The sequence below is a fragment of the Vespa mandarinia genome, chromosome 3 (assembly GCF_050613455.1).
Source record: "Vespa mandarinia isolate Hongniang chromosome 3, ASM5061345v1, whole genome shotgun sequence".
Lineage (NCBI taxonomy): Eukaryota > Metazoa > Arthropoda > Insecta > Hymenoptera > Vespidae > Vespa > Vespa mandarinia.
The window spans coordinates 8,832,501-8,855,000 of NC_140812.1; the positions used below are offsets into that span (position 1 = coordinate 8,832,501).

Consider the following 22,500-nt stretch of genomic DNA (forward strand, 5'->3'; position numbering starts at 1 on the left):
AACAATATATATTGGTTTGTAATGGTCTTAAACGAAAAAAAACAAAAAAACAAAAAAAAAACAAAAAAAAAAATAAAAAATTCAATTCTTCCAGATTTTCCCCTTTAAAGCATCAATTTTAAAGACAGAACCAATTTCAACTCAATCTTTTCTTCTTTCTTTTTGTTTCGAAATTGGATTTTTACCACTTTGAAAAATAATGGCTCGTATACATATGTACGTATACATAGACTATTTCAAGGTGTTCGAATGAAATCCGATAACCATCATTACTAACGAAGAGTTATGAACGGATCTAATCGGTGAGAAAACTCGGAAAAGTCATGCAGCATCGAAAAACGACAAAAAAAAAATAGAATCAACGAATCAAAGAGTCTACGAAAGAAAAAGAGAAAGGAAAAAGTAACACAAACACACACATACACACACACACTTACTACTCTTAAATTGCAGATTTGTACATACGTATTTTTTAATTCTTTTTTTCACTTGTTTCCTCTATTCTTCCTTCTAATCTCGTATTAGAAATTATTTATCCTACATTCCCCGTCTCAATCAATCCATCAATCAATCAATCAATCAATCAATCAATCAAACAATCAATCAATCTATCTATCTATCCGTTCTATCCTTTTCTTTCATAATCTATCTATGCTTTCCTTCAACTCATTATCCTCCACTTGGGTAAAACTTCAGCGATCAAGGTGGAAAAGTATGTCGTTACGTTGTAGACGACTGTTTCACCAGCGGCCAAAATAGCTCCAAATGAGCCGTACGTGCCGTAGTCTATGATACTATGATTACATACGGACAAGACTGCAAGATCCTTACCGGGTCCTTTACCATCTGCTTCCGAGACGAAACTCATTTTGTGACGTTTGCTACGTAGATTGTGTTTGCACCAGTCTATATTGTCGCTTGTAACAATGAATACGACGTTATCATATTTACCGACGAAGTAATCCATAGCTGCGAAGTAATAACTGATAGGCGCTGGTCTGACTTTTAGTTTTTGCCATAGATAATCGACGTAATCGGTCCTCCTAACATGTACGCTCACGTAAGTTGGCTGAGACAGATTAAATGTTTCAGCGACATCACGTAGTACCGTTTCGGCGTTTGCTCTTAAGCTTGCTTTGAATGTAAATTCACGGCGTACATCGTCCAACCAGACAAGAATCAAAGACCAGTATGCTGCATGCCTGTCAATATAATATACTTATATACTATCTTGTATATATACTACTTTACTAACATTAATTATCGTAACGTTAAGTATTATTTCTTTACAACGTAATTACTTCCTAAGGTGTATAATATTTACATATATTATAGTTAAATCATTAACATGAACATTTCGTAAGATCGATTAATTCATCGATAAAAAAAATTCGACAATATCTCACGTACGACTTAATAATCGTATCATTTAATAATAACTAAATATGTATATTTAACATTAACGATAATAATCTGACCAATCATATATAATATATTGAAATCAAATAGTCGCGTTTTACTTTAACATATACTTTATTATTTAATTTAAAAAATTAAAGATTAAATATAAAGAATAATATACCTCGGTATAATGATGTTCTGTTCGGTACTGTTCCATTGACCAAGCGAATTGACAACTTGGCCAACGTCGAGAGTACATCTTCCGATATAACTCAAAGGTGGTATACTGAGATTTTCAAAATGTTCCTCGAGTGTCTTTAATATGCAACGAGGCATAAACGGTTCTAAACCGGTTCTTCTAGCGGTTGCCCATACCGAGGCGTATTCCCAAATTTGATTACCGAGTCGGCCACCTTGGACAGCCGTGACAATTCCATATTTTGGACAAGGATTCCTCCATTCTGGTGGTACTCGGACACTTTTCAGATTGGTCCGACATAATGCTTGCTCGTACGATGAGATCTTCGTGTGCCTTGACGCCGGACTGGAGGTGTACATGGGAAAGAGGAAGACGTGGATGCCGAAGACCACTATCAGAGCGAGGACTATGGCGCTCGCAAGCACATGCTGTTGAGCGTGGCTCATTCTCTCTCTCTCTCTCTTTCTCTCCCTCTTTCCCTCTCTAAATCTCTTTATCCTCTTTCTAATATCTTTCTCTTGCTTTAATACATTCAACAATTTTACTTCTTTCTCACTTTCTCACACACACTCTCTCTTTCTCTCCCTCTCTCTCTCTCTCTCTCTCGTCCTTTTTCTAACTTTCTTTATTCTCTTTTTTTATATCTTTCTCACTTTAATACATTCAACAATTTCTTTCTTTCTTTCTCACTTTCACTCTCACTCTCACTCTCTCTCTCTTTCTTTTATTCCACTTTTCTTAACAATTTTTCAACACTCTCCCTCTCCCTCTCTCTCTCTCTCTCTCTTTCTCTTTTCTTTATAATCTTCTCAATATCATTCTTATCTCAACATTCAACAATTTTCTTCTTTCTCTCTCACTTTCACTCTAACTTTGACTCTCTCTCTCTCTGTTTCTCTTTCTTTCTTTCTTTCTCTACCGAATGCACCTCTAGCCTATGCTCTCTTTCTACTGCTCGATTTGCTTTGCTTGTAAATTCCTTTCCTCCCTTTTCTTCTTACTTTTGTATTATGAAAACTTTTCAATTATAATTATAATTATAATTATAATTATTACAATTATTATTACTCTTTTTTTTTTCTATAGCGCACTACCCGCTGTCCATCTCACGCTCTAGTCCGGCATATCGGTATCTACAGGCGTGCCGTGTCCCTCGCTTTCCTATGTACATCTTTTGCAATGATAATATTGTTAATAGTAATTACGTTCGTGAACTATACGTATGTTATGTATGATATAAGCGGGTGGAAGAAGAAGCATTGAGAGAGGGCCGGCCGTGCGGATTACGTGAGCGTGCAAATTTATATGGAAAACGTTGGGTGGACTTGCGGGTGGGATTGTGAGTGGGGTGACAAAGTCGTATGTATGTATGTATGTATGTATGTATGTATGTATGTGTGTGTGTGTGTGTGTGTGTGTATGTGCGTGCGCGTAGTTTTGTCGTTTAAAACCTCTGAAACGCATATGCATGCCAGAACATATAATATTACGAGAGAAATTACGAATGACGTAAGGCAATTCGTTCTAAACGTTCTCTTTTTTCTTTTTGATTAAATGGAAAAAAAAAGAAAAAAGAAAAAGAAAAAAATTTTTTTAAATTAATAAATAAAAACCTTCGTCTTATATCGGAATTTGTATAGAAAAAGTGAAATTTTGTATGATGTCAATGACTATTATCCGATTGATGAAATTTCATAATAACAGTTACGTATTGTTAATTCTTATCGATCGATAATCATTGTCGATCGAGCCTCAAGAAATTCATTTCTTCGATATGAAAGTGCAACGATACATCTTTGAGCGCAATTAAATGACGAAAGTCGTCAAAGATAGGAAACGGATAATAGGCGTAGCATTTTCAGCCACGTAGAGCTCGGTAAATCAAATCGAAGATTCTATCTCGGTCGCGTGAGTGAGTGCGTGCGATCACGAATGTATGGACTTTCTCATAGTTATATGTATGTATGTATATATATATATATATATATATATATATATATATATATACATATGTACATATGTATGTACGTATATATGTATGTATGTATGTATGTATGTATGTATGTATGTATGTATGTATGTATGTATGTATATATGTACGTATTACGCAGCTCGCTAGAAAGCAGGATAGAGATATATCTTTGATTGGGGGTGAGCTTCGTCCCGGCAAATTTTTTCTTTCGTATTTTCCGTGACGTCTCGCTTGCGATCAAACGTGACGAGAGAACGTATAAAAAGAAAAAGAAAAAGAAAAAGAAAAAGAAAAAGAAAAAGAAAAAGAAAAAGAAAAAGAAAAAGAAAAAGAAAAAGAAAAAGAAAAAAAAAGAAATAGAAAAGAAAAGAAAAGGAAGATGACAGAAATTAAATAAGGGAATATTAAATAAACGAAGGAAAGGAAAGAGAAAGAGATGGTAAAATGTATGGGAAAGAAGAGACAGGCAGAGAGAGAGGAGAGAGAGAGCGAGAGAGAGAGAGAGAGAGAGAGAGAAATGATGAGGAAAAAAGAAAAAGAAAAAGAAATATAACAAAATCCAATAGAAAAGAAAAAGACGGAAAGAAGGATGGGGGAGAAAGAGAGAGAGAGAAATATATTGAAAGACGAAGAGAGATATAGAAAAAGGAAACTATAACAAATATAACAAAGATAGATAGATAGAGATAGAGATAGAGATAGAGATAGAAAGAGAAAGAGAGAGAGAGAAAGAGAAAGGGAGGGTGCATTGTGCAAAAGCGCCGATCGTGCGTGGGAATTAAATTGAGTATGAAAGCCCATTTTTACGGTTGACTTACCCGTGCCGTCTAGCTGGTTTTCGCACGTTATCGTACGTCCAGAAGAAGGACGGCGTTCCGTGGAAAAGCGATAGCTTAGTCGTCGGTCTCTCAGTGTCATGTTTTCCCGGCTAAATCGATGCCCGGTCTCGCGCGCCGCTCGAGAACGCTTGTTGCTTGTCCTCGATGGCTCCTTCGCGACGACAGTAGTCGAGCCGGTTGTTAGCCGAGTGAATGAGAGCGAGGGAGCGATTGAGTGGCTAACAACAACGACGATTAATAATATCAGATGAACGTGATAATGAAGAAGACGAGCCACTATATTTTTCTCCTTTCATTTTCTCTTTTATTTATTTATTTATTTATTTATCTTTTTTTATTTTCTTATAACTCTTCAACGGTCACTTCAAACGAACTCATTGACTGTCATCGTCGTCGTCATCATCGTCCTCGTCTTCTTCTTCTTCTTCTTTTTCTTTTTCTTCTTCTTCTTCTTTGTTGTTGTCGTCGTCGTCGTAATCGTCGTCGTTGTTCTCGACAAAAATGTTGTTGTTGTTCCCGTGTGTCTGATTAAACGTCCACGGTTACCACTTAACACGGCCGTTATCACGTCCTCGAGAATAAAAAGAAGGAACACGGCGTGCCTCTCGACTAGCTTCCATCCTTTCGAGATGTTGTTTCCACAGTCCAGAGATATGACGTCATAGGGAGCTCTCGACGCCACCTTCACCACCACTGTTACTACTACCACCACTAACACTATCACTACCAGCACCACCACTACCACAACCACTACGACTACGACTACTAGCACCAGTACTACCACCACCGATATTACTGCCACCACTATTACAATCACCACCCCCACTTCCATCGAAGATCGTCGTCGATTAACCTCCCTGCTTCTACTTCATCCCTCTCATCCATGTATTTCGCAGTTCACGCGAAGGGTAGTAATATCTCATAGTTCGATCTTGTGCTTCCCTCCTGTGGAAAAAATGATTCAGCTTTATAATTGAACGTTCGTCGGTATTATAGTTTCCTACAAAAATTTACCATCTATCGATATTATCGACGTTTTACCCTCGTAGCTAACGTAGATTTCTATATTATTCACTGAAGATATTTATTTTTTTTTCTTTCTGGAGAACGTTAAAGAAATCGTGTTGTCGATTGTAATTGCAGGATAATATTATTACGTTTGGAATATCATTGTATAAGATTTTATAGAATCCAATAACTCTGTGCATTGTTGATTGTTTAATAATAAACAAATACGTACTTTTTCTTAACTTTAATGATCACCGAGTTAGTTTTTTTTTTGTACTCCGACGCGTGAACTTCAAAATTCACTCTTTATAAACGTGAAAACTTATAAATCAATACTTACAATAATTTCTCAAATGTAACAATGATACTTTCTAAAGTCTCTAATATAGACGAAATATAATAAACTAATATATAAACAATAATACGTTCGCTTAAATAATATAGTGATTGAAATGAGTTTATAATAGTAGAATACTGTTTCGCGTCGATCAAAATAAATCGAAAATAATAAATACCTGTTTGGTTGAATAATGATAAAATATATTTATTTTTTATATCAAATTGATAATGAAAAATTCTGTTTTATCGATTGTCAATAATCTAAAGTTTTGTTCTATCCATATGTCGATAAAGTAGATATCTTTGTAATGACCAGGTAATAGTAAATTACGTTTTACCGATAGAGTTACTCTTCGAATGCAAGTTGATTACGTTTATTAGCATATTCATTGAAAAGTATCAAAACATTAGGCTTTTTTGCACAATAGACGCTACACGCTTGAGTCTATCGGCTTGTATATTTATTGAAACAAGTGTCCATTTACACATGATTTTTTTGAATCGTTTAAAAATAATGAACGATAAAGAAAATAAAGAACAATGGAAATGAGATTTATTCGATATCACGATTTAAATGAATTGCAAATTAATGAATTTTTCGTAGATTATATTTGATATTTTATTTAATTTAAAAAAGGGTTCATACTCGAAAGAAAATCACCAACGTGTATCTCGGTTTTCTCTCCATTCAATTTTCATCCCCATCGTATATCATAGCTATATACGTAATCTTACTTTATCCCGCATTCGATCAACGTTTCTGCCCCCCACAATATTGTTTGAGATATTGGTCCTCGCACGTTTTTCTTATCCTCGATACGGCACAAAGGAAATCGTGTCTCGTTTAAAGCCAAGGATCAAGATCGTCGATCCTTGAAGATGATCGAAATTTTGAGTTTAAGCTCGAGATGTGAGAGAGATGGAGAAAGAGGGAATAGAATGAGAGAGAGAGAGAGAGAGAGAGAGAAAGATTGAGTCGAACGTTTCTAACCCATCGAAACTTTTCGGATATCTGATTTGAAGTAACGACCGATATCGTCGTTTTCTCGATAAATTTGATGTTCTTGTAGCTTTTTCAAAATCCACGAGCGAACTTTTTAAAGATGTATTTCATGTATGTGTATGTGTGTACGTGTGCGCGTGCGCGCTTTTATATATATATATATATATGTTTTAATATACATAGATATGTGTGTGTGTGTATAAATATATATACACATTTTTAAAATTTTATTACACATATATGTACATACGTGTGTATGGATGTATTATAAGATGCGACGGAAAATGTATTTTCAACGTTCTCGATCGTTCGGGATACTTTATTTTATTTGTTTCCTTCTATAAAGAGTTTATTTAGCTATCTTCTTGCATCGTCGATAAGAGAGTTATAGGATGATTTTCTCGTTAAGGAAAGAAGGCGAGATTTAACGATTTTCCAATACGCGTCCGGTAAATCAACTACGGTCGAGGCTTTTTCATTTTTCATGGATTGCTTCGCGTGCAATGCTTTCGCTTGGCTATCGTGCGAAACTTTCAATGAAAAAAAAAAAAAAAAAAAAAAAAGAAGAAAATAAAAATAAATAAAGAAATTAAAAAAAAATCGTAAAATAGAGAAATGAAGAGAGAGAGAGAGAGAGAGAGAGAGAGAGAGAGAGAGAGAGAGAGAGAGAGAGAGAGAGACAGAGACAGAGACAGAGAGAGAGAGAAAAAACTAAAATAGAAAAGCTAAAATAGAAAAATAAGAAAGCTTTCCTTATCGTCAAGTTTATCGGCAAAAGTAACAGTTCTTATGGTACAAGCACGAAAATATATGTAAGCTTTTCACGAAAAAAAGTTTGGTCTCTCCTAGCAATGGAAAGTCGCGATTCTATATGAAAGTCGAAATTGTATGCTGGTAGAAAAGAACTGTGCCGTTGACGGACCACGATTTATAAATTCCTTTTCTCCATTCGTTCGGCTTACTATCGTGCAAAAATTGCTTCTCCTACGATTTTCTCTCATCTTAGTTCGAGGAGAATACGGAAGAAAAATAAGTTCTCCTGTATGGATTTACATACGTGCATATATATATATATATATATATATGCATACGTGCATACATATGTCGTTGAATTTTTCACCGTATTACATACATTCTTACACATGTATGTATGTGTATTTTTGTATCTTATGAACCTTTCGACATAGTAAATATGCATTTATATACATATGTGATGAACTTTTTATCGTAGTATATATAATACATAAGTATATATACATATATTCATTATGTATGTATTACTACAAAGGTTATCGAAATACAGCTGCAACGTTTTGTTTTATTTATTTTTTTCTTTCTATATATATTCATATATATATGTATAAAGTGAATTTATTTGTCAATTTATTTCGTATTTATTTTTATTCGTTTATTTTTCTTTCTTCAATGCATTCCCTATCCTTCGTGTTGTTTTCTTTTCTTTCTTTTTTTCTTTTTTCTTTTTTTTTTTTTTTTTTTTTTTTTCTTTACTTTTCTTTTTCATTTCGAATTACAATCAATCTGAGATACAAAGTTGTTTGTTGTAAGAAAAATTCTCTTGAATAAAAAATTTCTTCCGGTTGTATGTCCGTAAAAAATTATTTAATAAATTTTAATAACTTCGTACGTAGAATATTGACGAATTTTCATCCTGTTTAGCGATACCATCGTTTCAATATAGTAATATCTTTCTAAAAGGACTTGAATTTTTTGCGATTTTCGCATATGGCTGTAGACATTCGCCGGGGATATTTTTTGAATTCCTTCCTTTCCTTCGGGAAACTTTCGCGTGGAAAAGTTTTTCGTAATTTCGAAGGATATCCTGAAGGAAGTAGAAAAAGTAGACGAAAAAGTGGAAGAAAAACAATAGGAAGGAGAGAAAAGGAGAAAGAATAAAAAAAAAAAAAAAAAAAAAAGAAAAAGAAAGAAAAAAAAAAGAAAAGAAGAACAATAGAAGAAAATAGAAAAAGAAAGAGAACGAACTAAAGGGAAACGAAAAAAATAAAAAGGGGGAAAGAAAATGGTGTGGCCATTTAAGTGTAATATGAGTTATATTTGAATTGTCGATAATGTTCTTCGTGCTATTTTTCCGTATACGTTTCATATATGGAAAATCTTTCATTAGCTATATAATGTAATATATAATATTTTCTTATATATATATATATATTTTTTTTTTTATTATATACGTACGTATAATGATATTAAAAATTTATTAATTCAACGTATGTATGTATATGTATTAGGATATATTGAGACGAGATATATGATCGAATTCATAAATTTCTTTTTTCTTTTTTTTTTTTTTCAGACTTAGTGATTCATTTAGAATGTAGTCCATTCCCATTAAAGATTAAAGATTAAAGTGTAAATTTTCCAAAAATTTGTGATAATTCCCCCCTCCCCTCCCCGCCCCCCCTGCCCCGCCATACCACCAAAAAAAATGGATTCTAAATGTATAAATTAGAAGGTTTCGTCGAATAATGAAATAAATCGATATTATTATATAAGAAAAATTTTAATTAACGAAGATATTTTTTAGATTAAAAACAAATCTATTTATAAGTGATTCACGACGTGTAAAAGAGTTAAGAAAAAAAAAAAGAAGAAAAAAAAAAAGATAAATAAAAGAGAAAAATAATAAAAGAAAACTGATGATGGATTTAACTTTTCAATTTCCTATTTAGGTGTCTTTGCAATCGTATATGTACGTATATGTAATCGTAATGGTAATGAAATTGTGATAATACTTTTTCAGATCTACGGGCATACACACATACACGCCCACGCCCACCCACAACTACACCTACACACGACCACCCACAATCAGAAATACATATATTTGTAAATATAGATATTACGTATGTTCGGATTTAGAATGGAAATGGTTGTGGAAATAGAGAAAGAGAGAGAGAGAGAGATAGATAGATAAATAAATAGATAGATAGATAGATAGATAGGTAAAGAGAGAGAGAGAGAAAGAAAGAGAAAGAGAGAGAGAGAGAGAGAGAGAGAAAGAGACTTTCGAAGGGAAGTGGACGTATCCCGGTGTCTTAAATATTCCTACCGTCGACACTTTCATTTCCGAGCATTTCCGACTGGAGAAATATCATAATAGGAAATTATACAAGGTTACTATGAGCTGACATTTACCAAAGAGCACGTAAAGATATCTTGTAACATAATAGTAAGTACAATACTTAGAGCACGAAGTCCCCCTATCGAATCTTGTCTATTTTTTCTTTTCTTTTTTTTTTTTTTTTATTTTCTTTCCTTTCTTACATGACATCCATGACGCACACAGATATTACAGATATGACGTACACAGATATATTCAATTTAAACGAGAAATATTTTATGATCTTTGGAGGTTATTAAAAAAAAAAAGAGAAAAAAAAAAGACAAGTCAAATTTATTTATCGTACTATCGCGAATGAAATTTTATTTCTCTCTATTATCTGTTATATGTTTATAATTATTTGTCATTAATTATTTGCTCATTTTAATTTCATTATCTATCGTTAGAAAATTATTTATAGTAAATGGTTAATTTTTTCCTATTAAATTATGTCTCTCCTTACGCTTATAATCGATGATATTTATGAGTAAAAAACATTTTATAACATTATTTTTCTAATTAATCAGGAAAATTAATTTAATAGAACATTATTATTATTATTATTATTATTATTATTATTATTATTATTACTGTTTTATTTTTTTCGTTATTAATTTGTATATATTGATAGTTATAATGATTGCAAATAACAAAGTAATTGGATATTAAATTTTGTACGCATTTCCTTTCACATTTCTTATCTTCATGAAATGAAATTTCACTCATGATAGCTTTTATAGATAAAAGACGATCCATAAAATATTATAAGAGAAGCTCCTTTCATTGTCTGACGGAAGAATGCGTATAAATGGTGACTGGTGTAAGAGAAATTTCTAAAGATCCCAATGAGAGAGAAAGAGAGAGAGAGAGAGAGAGAGAGAGAGAGAGAGAGAGAGAAATGAAATTTATTATAGTAAGTGCACATGAGCCGTGTTATAAATGAAGCACTGTTACTAAACTATAGTCGATCTTAAACGTGATGAAAATATTACAGTCGCTAGATATTATAGATCAGTATAATATATATTATTGGATTTTAACGAAATAATAATATTAATAAGAAATATAAATGATAATTTTATTCCGATTATTTATCATAATAGAAATCACACGGCAATTGAATCTTACGATATGAAATAAATTTAAATAAATGTTAAAAATTCAATTTTCTTCATTCTTTCGTAAATAAAAAAAGAAAAAAAAAAGAAAAAAACAAAACAAGATAATACATAGAAAAACGTGATCGCTAAATGATTTCTATATACGTACATATATACAAACATAGACATACACACATATATATATATATATATAAATTAACTAGATAATAAAAAAAAAAAAATAAAAAAAAAATGAAAAAAAAATGACAAAAGATAAAAAAAGAGAAATTCTGCACTCCCGAGACAAATCCGTATTTAACTTTTTTAATTTAATTCCTAAAACACACCAGAACAACCTCCCCCACCCGTACTCAAAACGCGTGCACACATACACAAACATATAACGCACGCATATACGGTGAGTTATAGTTTCAATTTGGAAGTACCTTTAGAGGAGGTCCTGCGAAATGTTCATTTTCGAGAGGTGGTGTAGGATACAAACTACTTTTCCTTCCCCCTCCCCCCCTCCATGTCAACACCTCAATTATTCAAAACACTCATGGAAATTTCCGAGTCACGTTTGAAATAGCAGCTGGGAGGATGTCTTTGGGATGCGTGAGAGAGAGAATATAGGAATGCGTTTTTACGTCTTTTTTTATTTTCTTCTTCTTCTCTCTCTCTCTCTCTCCCTTCTCTGCGAGATAAGAGAAAAATTCTTGAACGAAACGATGTGGAAAAGACGAAAGTGGAGGGGGGAGGGGAGTGGTGGCGGAGGGAGAGATGAAGAAAACGAAAAGGACTGAATAAAAAGAGATATAAAAAGGAATAGAAAGAGAGAGAAAGAGAAAGAGAGGATGGTAGGAGTTAGGAGAAGGGGTGGATTGAGGGTCGAGGGAAGAATAAAAAAAGGGTGGATGAGCAAGGTTAGGTAGATATCGAGTGCCAGATTGTGTGTCGTCGACGTACAGAAGAAAGGATTCGGCGTAGCGATGAAATTGCAAAGGAAGGAAGGAAGGAAGGAAGGAAGGAAGGCTCACGCCTACGTACAAAGGATGGTTCCTTTATGTCAATAACAGAAACTCAGGCTATAGCCTATCTAAGACATAGATAGGTAGCTTTTAGATTTAGAGATATAGAAAATTGTATGGAATATATGAACATGGGTTTAAATCCCTGATATATATATATATATATATATATATATATATATATATATATATGTATATAACATTTATCAGGTTGATATTTCAATAATAAAAAGTACGATTTGTTTTTAATTTTTTGCTTTTGTGATATATATATATATATATATATATATATTTATTATATATATATATATATAGATAATAAAAAGATGTTCTTATTCTGTTGATGACAGAAATGCACGCTATAGTCTATCTAAAATATATTTACATACGTAACTCGTAAATTTAGAAAAAAAAAGAAAATATTAGATACAACAAATTGTAAAGGATATGAACATGAGAGTTTTGATATTAGATCGATATGATCGAATGAATCATAAATCTTTTTCTTTTTAATTAATGATAGAAAAAAGATCTTTTTGAAACGTTATTAATCTAACAAATACGTGATGTAAAATCAAATACGTAATTGTAGAAAAAAAAAGAAACAAAAAAGAAAAAAGAAAGAAAAAGAAATAAAGAAAATAGAAAAGACGAAGAAGATATAATATTCAATAATTCTTTTGAATAATTAATATTTAATAAAAATATCAAAATCTTTTAGAAAATCTATTTACTTTTTATTCGATCGATGTTCTGATCTATACAAATTAAAATAATCAAGAAGGGAAATTTGTGTGGATCGAAGATCGAAAAAAGAAATTAAAAATCGAGAATGAAATTTCGATTTCCGGATTGAAATTTGGTGAGCATCGTTTGCCAATCGATGACGATTAAGAGAATAAACTTCTTTTTGGATTTTCTCGAAGCTCGATCGAAATTACAGTATCCACGTTTCAATTTCCGGCTTTCGTTCACCGAAAATACGAAATCTTCGATAATCGAAAGGACCACAGAAATAGTAACAGTAATGGCATCAACAACGATGACGTAAACATACTCCTTGTAATCACATTTTGTATACTTGACTTATAATCAATGTCAATTGAAGTTTGTAAATATTTGTCATTTAATTTTTATATCATTTCATTTCTAATACAATTTTTTGAAAAATATTTCTTTTTTGTTTTTTATTTGTATAATCGAATAAATAAATGTAACGAGTGCATCATTAGATTTATAAAAAATTTTCTTCTATAATATAATTCTTCTTTTTTTGATTAATATATTAAAACAAATTATAATATAATATGATGCTTATAATGTATAATTTACATTATAATTATACTATATATATATATACTATATTGTATATATTTACTCTTTGACAATGTAAATTATATAATGTGAAAATAATAGTATAACTTATACTAATTATATTATATATTTACTATGTACATAAATATATATATGTACATATTACTTAGTACATATTACACTGTATTGTATATATTTATATTTTATATATTATATTTATATATAGCACGTATATAAGTATAGTATATTATTTCTTTACAAGAAATATTCTTGATATAGTATAATGAATATAATATAATATTATAATTAGTAATATAATTAATGTAAAAATATTAATTATTTGTTACAATTACATTGAATGTTATCTATGTAGTTTAATTTAATCTTAAACGATATAAATTGATATTAATTATTTACGATAAATGACAAAGTCCATCTTAATTTCGGATATGAAAATTGAAGATGGAAATAGAGGGGTATGTGGGTGAATGGAGGTGGAGGCCGAGGATCAGAAAAGGTCAATAGCGAGTTTATCGATTTTATGACGTCGTCGAGATCGAACCCGAAGGAATAGCTGAGTTCTTCCTTTTCTTTTCTCTTTCTTTTTTTTTTTACGGCCTATACAATTTTCCTCCAAATATTTTATCCTTGGACGAACATAAACGTCCATTCGACGAAATAAAAGAATTCGATCTTATGAGGAAGGACGGACTATAAAATTTTTTTTCATTCTCTTTATTTATTCTTTTTTTTTCCCCTTACCCCTCGTTGAAATCTAAATTATATATATTTATTTTCTTTTCTTTTTTTTTTCTTTTTTTCTTTTTTTTTTTTTATTGCGGCGACATTTTTTTCGATCGATTTTTATTTAGATAACGTAGCAAGCAAGCGGCGGGCGGACACACACACACACACACACACACACCACACATACTGTATTGAAGGATTTAAAATTTGCAAAATTTTCTAAATTTCGTCCAAAAGTTTTTCTCTTTTTTTCTTTTTTTTTTTTTTTTTTTCTTTCTTTTTGTCTACTTTTTCTTTTTCTCTTCTTTCCTCATTTTCACCCGATCAACGGGTATTTGCATCTTTATGAAGTATTTTATTTCGCATGAGACGCGTTTAAACGCTTTCGAAAATGAAGTAGACTCTGTTAATACTTGGAATGGAACGAAATGCACGATAATGGATGCGGGACTGATCTTAAGTGTTTCAAAAGCGCGCTTTTCGGTGCTTGCATCTATGTATAGTACTTAGTACATGTAAACACATATACACACACACGCGCGCAAACACACGCGCACACGTGCACGCGTACTACCTATTTCGTGATTATCAATAATCTCGTGAATTTTACTCATCAGTAATTACGTGAGAGCTTTCTTTTTTTCGGTAGCTTCCAATGCTGATGATGAAGCTCTAATGATTACGAATGCGATATAATCGTTAATGGTAATTCGTCCGACGAATGAATTTATGAATAATTTGAAGAGATATCGTGTGTCCTAAAATCTGATGTTAAGATCTTAATAATTTTATTCCGAAATAATCACTGTTGAAAAATCTCAATACATGTACTTCGAGTAATTTTCTTTTTTGCTTTTTTTTTGTTTTTTCACCTTCTCTCCCCCAAACATAATTTATCTATTCAGAAATTAAAAGGAAGCAAACTCATTTTTTTCCTCATGCAGAATCACATTTTGTTTTCGTTTTATTGAAAAAAATTATACAGCTTTGTTTTTGTAGAATTATATTTCTCTCTCTCTTTTTTTCTTTTTCTTTTTTTTTTTTAGAACCAATGCCAAGATTCGTTTAATTGAATTGTACTTTTCTACGATATCAGTTAACGTATTTATTTACTCATTTGTAATACTGAAAATAATATTTAAATTGTAAATCTAGAAAATTTTTTAATTCGACAAAAAAAAAAAAAGAAATCTAAATAGCCTCGAAAAAAAGTGATCGATTTTTAATTGATCATCTACGTCAAACTTTTGGCCCCATATCTATATAATCTATATAATCTAATTTTTCTAATTTTTTTCTTTTTAATTCTTTTTTTTATCTTCTTCTTTTTTTCGTAAAGAAAAAGATCCTTTCGATTTGTCTATAATAATTTTTTGAAAAAGAGAGAGACCTACACACACACACATACACATACATACGAAATTATAGATAGATGTAATGATCAAAATGGATTGAATATTTAAAGATTGAAAAAAAAAAGTTAGCAAAGAGGATTCCAATCTTCGTATCGATCGTTATTCGTGCTTCGGATTTTAAAACAGGTTAGCCTCTCTCGTATCCCGTGTTACAAATTGTATTTCGTTGTCAATTTCAATCTCATCTCCATTTTCCACTTTCCGCAACACACCGGGTCGTTTTGTAACCGGTATTACAGCATCCACCTACTAACTTATCCTATCTCATTTCTATTCTCAATGTATTATACGTTGATTCAACTCCATTTTCAAGTTCGTCGAATCGCGCTTAATTAAGATAGTCTAGGTATAGTAGTATAGAACTATTGATCGAGTTGAAATTCAAGAAGTACTGTGCAAGTTTCGTGTAGTTGATCCTTCAACGATCGATGGATCATCATTGGATTACCTGGTTTTACAAAAAAAAAAAAAAAAAAAAAAAGAAAAAGAAAAAAAAAAGAAAATAATTCAAAACGCATATATAAAATTCTGACTAGAAACTTTACATCCAGATATTTTTCTGACGATATAGAGAAAAGAAAAAAAAAGTTTGGACTTTTTTAAAACTACGTGTGTTTTATAGAACGTTCACTTATGTTCATCTTAAGGAATTCGATTCGTCGAGATGACGATAAACAAACGTTTGTGCCAATACATAATACATAAATATGATAATCTTAGAGCTGCAAATAAATTCCATTGAATTTAGGTCAGTGCGCGAATCAATGGGAAACAGATGTGCTTTTAACAGGTGTCACATAAAGGCATCGGTGACCTATATAAATTCGTAGAATTCGATTCGACAAATCGATGGAAACAGGTGTGTTTTCGATAGGTACCTATTTTATATATAAGAATATTTTTGACGTATATAAATTCTCAGAATTAGGGTCGAGAATTCGATAACGAACAAATGTGCAGAATTTAGTAAATGTGAAATAAAAAGATTACTGATCCACGTAAATATCATGGAATTATTACAAGTAAGTATTTGTTATATTCTCAAAATTTTTTCATACAAAAGATTATTATCCTTGATTATTTGTAAATAAATTTTTTCAAGATTCATTATATTCTTCATATATATATTATATACATCTATATGCTTATCATATAGATATATTATATATGTATATACATATAATTTTCTTTTATTAATTATCATATTATATTATTTATATATAATTAATAATTTTAATTATTTACCATGATGCTATATAGGAGGATATGTATACGTATGTGTTAAAGAAGAAACTAATAATAAATAACTAAATAAATAAATAAATAAATAAATAAATAAATATCGAGAGAAAAAGAAATAATAGAAAAATTATAAATTATTACAATCTTTTTCACAAAATCCAATAGAGAACTAAATAATTGCATAGGTCATCCATTGAACAATATTAAACATTAATAATATGTCATAATTATGTAAACGTATATTGTAAAAAAATTAAATTTAATGAATAAAAATAGAGAAAGCAAATATATACAATATTATATACAATACTATATCGAGACCTGATCGATTCTGAAAACGTGATTGATTCAAAATTACCGATATCACATATACCTTCAATTATTGTTGAACGATTCAGTTACGATAGGATTATAGAATTCGAATAGGCGAATATTCATGTTCGATCTTCGGACTTTCTCAATGAATAGAACTTATAAATTGGATTGATCACGCGATATTGTTCAGTCTCTCTCTCTCTCTCTCTTTCTCATTATATCTATAGCCCTAGATAGCTATCTATCTATTTATCCAACTATGTATCAATCTACCCCTTTCTCCTCCCTACATGTTCCATCACCAAACTCCCTGTCAGCTACCCTCGATACCACCACCACCACCACCACCACCACCCCTTCTCGCACTTACGATTCACCTGTTCGTGACCAGATTTCAAAGAGACGCTCTAAGTGATTGCGTCTGGTATATACGTCTTATATATATATATATATATATATATATATATATATATATATATATATATACATATAAGAGAAATTTACTAGGTAGGTAGAGAGAGAGAGAAAGAGAAAGAGAAAGAGAGAGAGAGAGAGAGAGAGAGAGAGAGGTTCGACTCTCTTCCTACGAATTGCAATCGTAACATAGTGTCAATAGCCGAAGGTAACGTCATTTTCGACGATCGCTTATATCCGTAGTTTAATACGTTCTATGTGTACGTACACATACATACATACATATATCCAAGAAGTTTACATGCCATGTGCGCGAGAGGGACAGAGAGAGAGAGAGAGAGAGAGAGAAGATTGAGAGAGAGGGGGGGTGGGGGAAGAGAAAGAGATATAGAGGGTAGTGAGAAAAAGAGATAGAGAGAGAGAGAGAGAGTGAGATAGGGAGAAGAAGAGCTTAGCTAATCGTATCGATCTATGAGAAAGATATTGAAGTAATATCACTGAAGTAACATAGATTTGTCTTTCATTCGATCTTTTTACGACAAAATTGATTTGGTTATATTCCCGTTATATTCGCCATTATATTTCTATTTTTCTCCCTATCTATCAATTGACGTTTAATAATGAATTATTTCCAATGAATTAGTTCATTTTGGTAAAAATATTAAAATTCATATTTCTTGTTTTTGTTTTTCTATTCGTTTTTTATTTACCTACGTACACGCGAAATGTAAATTATTTTATTACGATTTGTTTGGATCGCAAATTTAATTACAAAGGTATTACGCAGGCTTGGTGTGTGCGTAATCTCTTATAGGAAATAGATTGTATTGTTTTTTTTTTTTTTCCAAATCTCACACACATTATTTACACGAAAACGGTATATGAGAAAAATGGCCAAATATATTAACTAAGTAGGAAAGAGAGAATTAAAGAAAGAAAGAAAGAGAGAAAGAAAAAAGTTAATGCGTAGAAATTGTTAAATTAATTTAAATAATATTTTACGTAAACGAACCTAATAATATCGAACGACGATTTTCTAAATTAACAAAATAGATTATATATACTCTTTTCGTTCTATTTATTGAATAAAATGGATGATGATGTGCAGTCAGTCAAGGCAAAATGTCCTCTCCATTGGTTCACCTTTTTCGACTTACTCGAACATAGAGAGAACGGCACGTGAATGGTCTTCATCCGATGAAGACACCTTCAAGAATGACAATTTATCATTTCGGTCTGTTACGAACTCCGTTGGCAACGCGTCGTATTTCACGTCAACGCGTAATACTGAACACGGATAATATTCAGAGGTAGAGTATCTCTTAGAGTCGCGCGTATGTGTGTTTTTGCGTGTGTACATATATATATTCTATGTATCTATATGGTTATGTGTATACGGGTGCGCGCCCGCGCGTCCCGTATACATGCCGTGTGTTTATATGTGATGTTGCTCTTTTAACATACAAAACGTAGGTTATATATACACAACAACGGACGTTTACAAAGTCGAAATTATCTTTCGAATATTAACCTTTCATAGAAATAATAACGTTGATCTTTTTAACGTTCCTTTTTAGTTTTCTTTTTGCCAGATATTTTATTGGATTCGTCTATGGTGTTTTTTCTTTTCCTATTTCTCTTCTGTTTCTTTTTTTTTTTTGGTCTTCGTTGAAAAAGTACAAGTTTCAAAAACGTCTACGACGTTTAGACGAGAAAAATTTTGGAAAATCCATTTCTCTGTTATATTGTACATATATAGTTTTATTTCTTTGAATATATAATGTACATATATATGTCTAATGATTTGTAATATTGCATCGTTAATGTTTTTGTAGATCCAAAAAAAAAAGAAAAAAAGAAAAAAGAAATGGAAGAAAAAAAAATTAAATTGATATTAATTATTAAATATGACTTATGCGATAGTCGCACTTTAATATTCAATAACAAGTTTTATTATATAATAAATATTAACGTATTAAGATAAGTTATGAATTTTTATTTTTTTATTACTATATCTATAATCTATTCTATATAAAATATAAAGATTATAAAGATTATAAAAATTAAAGATAGGATATAGAAATTCTATAATCGATAATTATTAAGATTAATTAAGACGAGGGAATAAATAAAATAGATATCATAAAGAGGAAATATCAATATCGATCGGTCTATTTTAAAATCTAACAAAATTAATATTAATTAACATCCTAAAAGGATGTCGCATATTAAATCAAAAGTGTAATTGATAAATTGTACGATAGATATATATTAACTTTCTAAGAAAAAAAAAGAATAAAAAAAAAAAAAAAGAAAAAAAAAGAAAGAAAGAAAGAAAGAAAGAAAGAAAGAAAGAAATTAAAAAAGATAAAAAAAAGTAAAAAAAAAAAGAATAATAAAACAAACAGAAAGAAAGAAAGAACAATTGTAATAAATTAATATCAATGAAATGGATTATATTATTAATAATAATAATAATAATGAAAATATGATTGAAATGGTGCAAAAGGTCTAATGTCACTTTACTCTTGTAATTATATAATTGCCTAATTGGATACAATGAAGGGTTTCGTTGTGAACAATGTATTTGTAACCGATGCATGCGAAACGCACTTCGTGGTCCCTTGTTTGTGGGGGCAAACATTGACCCAGCTCGTTCCTTCGTCGTGGCCGAAATAACAGCCCAGGATAGTAGGCATAGTGACGCGCAAGGAAGGCTCGCAAATTGTGCGATCAGATGGCACGACGTCTGAAATTCTCGTGTTTCTATCTTAAATACTTTGAGATATTTGGTGTCTTGTAGTAACTCGACATATGTACATATGATACATATTTATGTTGCACGTATTTCGATCGATAAATTTAGGTCAGATAGAATTCGATCGATTGGCATTTCAAAATTGGAGTTTTAGAATTTAATACGAATAAAAAAAAATAAATAAATAAAAAAAAATTACTAAACGTTGTTGTACGAATATAAAAAATAAAAAAAAAATGAATGAATGAATGGATGGATGGATTAATGAATGAATGAATGGATGGATTAATGAATGAATGAATGAATGAATTTTTGGACTTCGAGTATTTGATATAATTTAAAATATATACGAAGATTCCAATCCGTTTGTCTTACGAACGGCGAACTTCATTAATTCGGTCACGGATATTAATCAAAAGGATTAACGAAGATCTATAATATGTAAATATTATTTATCAAACATTTTTCCACGATAATCTCGACAATTTTTTTTTATTACAACGAGACCGATATCGATAATTTTAGTTTTATTTATTTTTTTCTTTTCTTTTTTTTTTTTTTTTCATTGAAAAAAAAATCATTGCGATCGTTTTGCAAAGAAATAAAGGGTTGCATCGCCAGAATAAAAAAAATATCGCGAAGTGAAAGCGGTGTTTGTTCGTTGATTCAAAGGTTTGTTTTTTCCTTTTTTTTTTTTTTTTAAATCATACATTTCACGATAAAAATAAGTAGGTTCCTACTTTTACTTGAATCGATTGTAAATCGAATGCGGTCATTTAGAGTCAGTGTTTTTTATTTCGAAGAAAAAAAAAAAACAAAATAAATAAATAAATAAAAAGTATTTTTAAACAATCATTGATTAACTGTATTTATACAAGACAGTAGTGTTTCTCTAATTAAATTCATTGATCGTTAGTTGTTAATAAATAATTATCGCGTGTCCGGAGTCTGGTACATCATTGAAGAGAGGATCTCAACCAATTACACGATGTCGACCAATATCGCCTCATTTTCAACCTTCTACGTATCGTTCTACCACAATTTCTACCTATATACGAGTATTTTCGAGCATTTCGCAGAATTTCATAATTGGTAAGTGAATTTTCAAGTATCTCCTTAAATAATTTACATTTTCGATCATTTTATAATTATACAAAAAGATCCATTATGCAAGCGTAATGCAATAAATTAATATTTAAACAATTGTACGTTCGTTTGAATGTTACGTAGGACGTAACGCGCGATAAATGTAAAAGAAACTTAAATTAAAATTTCAATATTTAAAAATGTTAACATCACGATCGTTGTCTACGTAATGTAAACAAACACGAACTCTTAAGTGACTTTGATGATCATCGGTTCAGTATTCTTTTACATTCCGACGAGTAAACGTCGTAGCTCTCTCTTTCTAAACGTGAAAACATTAATATTAATAATTTCATTAATTTTATAATTGTTTAAACGATCTATAATGTACACGGAATGTATTAAATTAATATTTAAACAATTGTACATTAGTTTAAATATTACAAAGCTCGTAATGGGCGATTAATGTAAAAAAATCTTAATTTAACATTCCAATAATTAAAAATTTTCATCATTAAAATTATGAACACAGTGATATTTCTTTACGTGTAGTATCAATGAATACGTGACTGTTAACAGACTTTGACGGATACAGGATCAATTTTTTTTTGCATTTTGTTATTTTAATACTCGCGTGGGTGTTCGCTAATGCGAAAGATCACGTGGATTTCGTTTTATTGTTAATAATTTCGATTAGAAAATCAAGTCCGTGGATTTTTAGAATAGAATCATCGTCAACTCCTTGCAGCTCTCCAGATGCAGTAACTTCCACGTGGATAGATCTGGGTTAGTATTAGTTGTTATTTATAGAAATCTAAATCTAGATTATATTAACGCAAGTACTACCGAACGAATGGCTGCACATTTCAATGTATTTTCAAAATCTTTATATTTTTTAATCCTAACTATATGTTAAGATACTTATATTAGACATTGTTAATATATGTACATATCATAGATATAAATTAAAATTATATAAAATAAGTATATAAATATATATATATATATATAATAATTAATAATAATTATTACTAATTTATAAATAATAATAATAATGATATAATAAATAATTAAAAAATTATGAACAGGCATACGTACACACTACGTTTTTATGTCTTTGATAGTATTTATTGTTTATTCCACTGTGTCACGTGATTAAAAGAAAAGAAAAGAAAAAAAAAAAA

General features: G+C 30.6%; 1 protein-coding gene across 1 annotated transcript in view; it reads right to left on the reverse strand.

The window, feature by feature from the left end:
- The window catches only part of LOC118447799 (galactoside 2-alpha-L-fucosyltransferase Sec1), a 5,341-nt gene extending 140 nt beyond the window's left edge, over positions 1-5,201 (reverse strand). The window contains exons 1-3 of the mRNA XM_035880170.2: positions 4,391-5,201; positions 1,583-2,771; positions 1-1,202 (exon numbers count right to left, since the gene is read on the reverse strand). The exon at positions 1-1,202 is cut by the window's left edge and continues 140 nt beyond it. Coding sequence (XP_035736063.1) covers positions 662-1,202; positions 1,583-2,046 — 1,005 coding nt within the window. The 5' untranslated portion in view covers positions 2,047-2,771; positions 4,391-5,201 and the 3' untranslated portion in view covers positions 1-661. The remainder of the gene's footprint in view (positions 1,203-1,582; positions 2,772-4,390) is intronic.
- Positions 5,202-22,500: the final 17,299 nt, after the last annotated feature.